The 2,882-nt window shown below is 33.4% G+C and overlaps 1 protein-coding gene across 4 annotated transcripts in view; it reads left to right on the top strand.

Annotated features, from left to right (window-relative positions):
* LOC108694740 (eukaryotic translation initiation factor 4E-binding protein Mextli) overlaps window positions 1-1,851 on the top strand; it is a 14,677-nt gene extending 12,826 nt beyond the window's left edge. For all 4 annotated transcript variants that reach the window (XM_018204387.1, XM_018204388.1, XM_018204386.1 and 1 more), the window contains one exon: window positions 1,185-1,851. In XM_018204387.1, coding sequence (XP_018059876.1) covers window positions 1,185-1,289 — 105 coding nt within the window. In that variant the 3' untranslated portion in view covers window positions 1,290-1,851. The remainder of the gene's footprint in view (window positions 1-1,184) is intronic.
* The last annotated feature ends 1,031 nt before the right edge of the window (window positions 1,852-2,882 follow it).

The raw sequence follows: 2,882 nt of genomic DNA, 5'->3' as shown, positions 1-2,882 counted from the left end.
ATATATATATATATATATTTCTTTTTTACGTTGTTTACGATTTGTTTCTCAAAAATACTTTTTTTACATGTTGAACTCCCGCGATTAATTGACTGATTGAATTCGTACAAATCATTACGATCACGAAATGTAATTAAAAGACATTTTAGCTTGAGAAGCTAATCAAGATTCGATTAGTTTGTTGCGTGCAACAGTGTGAAACAGTCAATGAGTATCCAGTATTTGACGTACAGTTTTATATATTCTTTGCATTGAAATTCGAAAGTCTATGTTCCTATATTTCGAATTTAGAGATATATATACTACGACATGTTTTTAAACTGTTTTTCCTGTTATATATATTGTGTTAGTTGTTCATTATTGTGAAAAATTTATTTTTTTATATTTTTGTTTCTCTCTTTCTTTCTCTTTCTCTTTCTTTCTTGTTCTGAAAACTTTGTTAAGAAATCATTTGAACATGAGATTATTTTATTTGATCTTATATACAAAGAGGCTAATAAGACTAGACTAATAAGACTAGTGTTGTGTTAAACTCACATACACGCTGTATTAATAAATGAGTATTGCAAAATCGCTGAGTCTTGCTCTCTGCGTGTTTCTTTGTAAACCAGGACAAGCGCAGTTCATACGATGCTTTGTAAATTGGCATACTTGCTTAATTTGAGAATGATTACTTCTTAGACGATATATATGTCTTAAAGAAGTCATAAAGACATAAAAATGTCTTTTGAAATATATATATTTAAAAAATATCTAAAAATCATCTAGACATTGAGTTAATTGTTTAAATAATTATTTTGAATTTATTAAGATTTTTTAAGAAACTTACTTTCTTAGTTCTTAGATCTTAGAATTAGAGATAAGGAATAAATTAAACCATAAAATAATCTATTGATGGGCACATTTTGACATTGAATGGCGAAAAAGAAACCAATTTACTAACCTTCCAAAATACAATATTTTTATACGTGTCAATCACCAGATTAGAAAGACATCGTATAAACTACGCTTACAAATGTGTGTAAACTTATGATTATTGCCTGCATGTGCCCACACATAATTTAACACTTGGCTTTCCAACTGAATCGAAGCATGCTGCTTATAACAAGGTAAGGTAAAGGGATTAATGCTTTCTTATTTATATTGCAAGACTCATCCGAGAACTAATCTCTCTTTCTTGACAGGCACCGATTCGCTGGTTCGAACCGGAGGCGTACAAAGCCAAGCTAGCAGCTGCTGGTCCCGTTGCAATATTGCCGATCGGCGAAGCGGAAATCGATCCCGAGTGAAACCGGAAGTCAATTTGTCGTCTTCCTCCCATTATCTTCTCCCACCCTGGTGATAAGGTTTCAGAGAACACGTGTGTGTATGTGTGCATGTGTGTGTGTGTGTGTGTGTGTGTGTATGCGCGCGCGCGCGCGTGTGTATGTATGTGTGCTGTAACGTCTTGTCGATCGTAAGAAATTTGAAAAAGGAAGATTAAGAAGATAAGAAAAAGAAAATATTTTCTTCAAGGGAAAAAGAAGTAAAGCGTACGTCGAAGAATTTCATTGACAATATCTCGAGGAAGAAATGTCTTCGTCGAGGAGATACATCTAAAAAGAATTGTTGGATGTGCGCTTTATACAATCGATACGCTAGTCATTAGAGTGAAAAATGTTTTATTTATTCATAAAAATTATCGTATACGCAATCATTTTGCAATCAATTGTCTTTTCGATCGATTACACGTCGTATATGCGAACCGCATCGATACTGTACGGCACGCACGCGATTTGTATAACATTCTGTCGCGAGACAATGTCGACAAGCGCAAGAATGTTACGTTAATTGTTAATGGCAAAAAAAAAAGAGATAAGATCGACTTGTTGAAATTACACATTGAAAGACAACAACTGTTAACTTTCGTACACGTTTAATAGATAGAATTATAGTAGCGTTAGAGACTGAGGAATTAGAATCGTGCAGAGGAGCATCTTTTATAAGCGAGATTTTTATTATTTATAACGATTTTGCTATTCGCCTAATTGAAAAGACGCGTTTCTCGACAAAAAATATTAATCGTGAAAGACTAATATTTTACTTTAGAAGAGTACACGGTAGAGATCACGTTACAAGAACAAATCCTGCGCTTTTTATAAATAGCAATTCGGAGGGCGATCTCCCAAATCCAGAGATTTCAATCTCGCCGTGTAACAAACAGTGTTACGCAGCAAGAAATGGAATCGTGATGTAGCATAGTCTAGTCTACCTATTTCAACGTAGGAATTACCATTCTTTTGGTATTTATTCTGCTGTGACGCAATAACCAAAAAAATGTAAACAACGGAGGAAAGGGAATTAAATTTTTTTCGAGAGTTTATATTTTATATACGCTAAACGAAAGCGTTCGTGTGCTATGTGCAGTACATATATATATCGTGAGAAGAATGTAGCCGATAATTTTCTTGTTTGACTATTATACTGTATAACATGAGAGTGCCTCATTCTGATAAAACATGAGATAATCGCAAAATTGTAAGCAAGATTATTGTTGAATTCCTTGCATGCGGAATTTTATCTTGCTTTTATTTTAACGGATTTAAGATTTTCTCCTTGTAATATCAAAAATCGCCGAAATTCTCTTCTCACGGTGACTGAAGTCTCGATTCAGAAATTGAGAAGTTCGATGTTTATTAAACAAAAGATTCAAAAATATAGTCGATTCTCTCCCTACGATTGTTAATATCTAAATTTTCGGCTACTCACGTTACTTTCTTCGCGCGTCATGAAACTTTACTGCACACTGTCCAGGACACTTACGTTCGTTTTTAAGTTTTTACACAATTTAATATTTATTACGAATTTACACTCTATTTACTTTGAAAGATTAAACATCACGT

Source organism: Atta colombica, unplaced genomic scaffold (genome assembly GCF_001594045.1).
Source record: "Atta colombica isolate Treedump-2 unplaced genomic scaffold, Acol1.0 scaffold123, whole genome shotgun sequence".
Lineage (NCBI taxonomy): Eukaryota > Metazoa > Arthropoda > Insecta > Hymenoptera > Formicidae > Atta > Atta colombica.
The sequence above is the reverse complement of the archived record's forward strand: the minus strand, read 5'-3'. Positions and strand labels throughout refer to the sequence as shown.